Here is a 952-nt window from a genome sequence, read left to right as displayed (position 1 = left end):
TATATATATATATATATATATATATATATATATAGAGAGAGAGAGAGAGAGAGAGAGAGAGAGACAGATATAAGGAAAGAAATGGATCAACAATTAACAATTAGAAGTTGATCATTGGTATTAAATGGTCATAGTTTAATACTAATGATCGACTTCTAATTGTTAATTGTTGCTCCATTTCTTTTCTTATCTGAATATATTAAATCATGTTTTACCATTTAAATTACCAACTACTGTTAACCCCTTAAAGCAAGGCCTAAACATAGTGAGGTAATACACCAGTAGTGTCTACAGATACATTTGTCCCTTAGACAGTTGCATAACCTCTAACTCATAATTTACATATATATATATATATACACACACACACACACACACACACACAGATGCATACATGCATGGACCATGTAAAAATCACCTTTGTCAGTGCCAAACAGATAACTGGAGCCTGATGCAGTTCTCTAGTGTGCCAGCTCCTGTCAAACTGTCCCAATCAGGTCAGCATGGGAAACAGATGTTAAATGATGCTAAGGCATAGCAATACTAATAAGCTGGTGTTAGAACTCAAAATGAAGAATGAGTCAAGTACAAAATAGTAATAAGAAATTAAAATGACGAGGAATAAAAAATTATGCTATGAACTTCATTAGCTCACAGTTGTTCCTGCTATAAGATGCAATGCACACCTAGTTGTATGCTTGAGTATCACTGCATAACTTCACTGGAGCTACACACATACACACAGACAAAGGAGTTCTTCAGTTTTCCTCTTTGTGTAACAGAGAGGGACTGAATCGGAAACCATGTAGTTGAGAAGTGAACATTTTAACAACAGCCAAGAAAATAATGAGTTAATTTACCGATCTCGTATAGCTCTTCCTAAGTAGTAGTCTTCTGCTAAATACCGGCCATACCATGAAAGACCTTTTGCTTCATCAAGAGCAGCTTTCCT

The 952-nt window shown here is 35.1% G+C and overlaps 1 protein-coding gene across 1 annotated transcript in view; it reads right to left on the bottom strand.

Moving 5' to 3' along the window:
* LOC106875592 (ceramide glucosyltransferase 2) overlaps positions 1-952 on the bottom strand; it is a 315,466-nt gene that overhangs the window by 9,852 nt on the left and 304,662 nt on the right. The window contains exon 9 of the mRNA XM_052966726.1: positions 861-950. Within this exon, the coding sequence (XP_052822686.1) occupies positions 861-950 (90 nt within the window). The remainder of the gene's footprint in view (positions 1-860; positions 951-952) is intronic.

Source organism: Octopus bimaculoides, chromosome 3 (assembly GCF_001194135.2).
Source record: "Octopus bimaculoides isolate UCB-OBI-ISO-001 chromosome 3, ASM119413v2, whole genome shotgun sequence".
Classification (NCBI taxonomy): Eukaryota; Metazoa; Mollusca; class Cephalopoda; order Octopoda; family Octopodidae; genus Octopus; species Octopus bimaculoides.
This window is presented reverse-complemented; position numbering and strand designations above follow the sequence as displayed.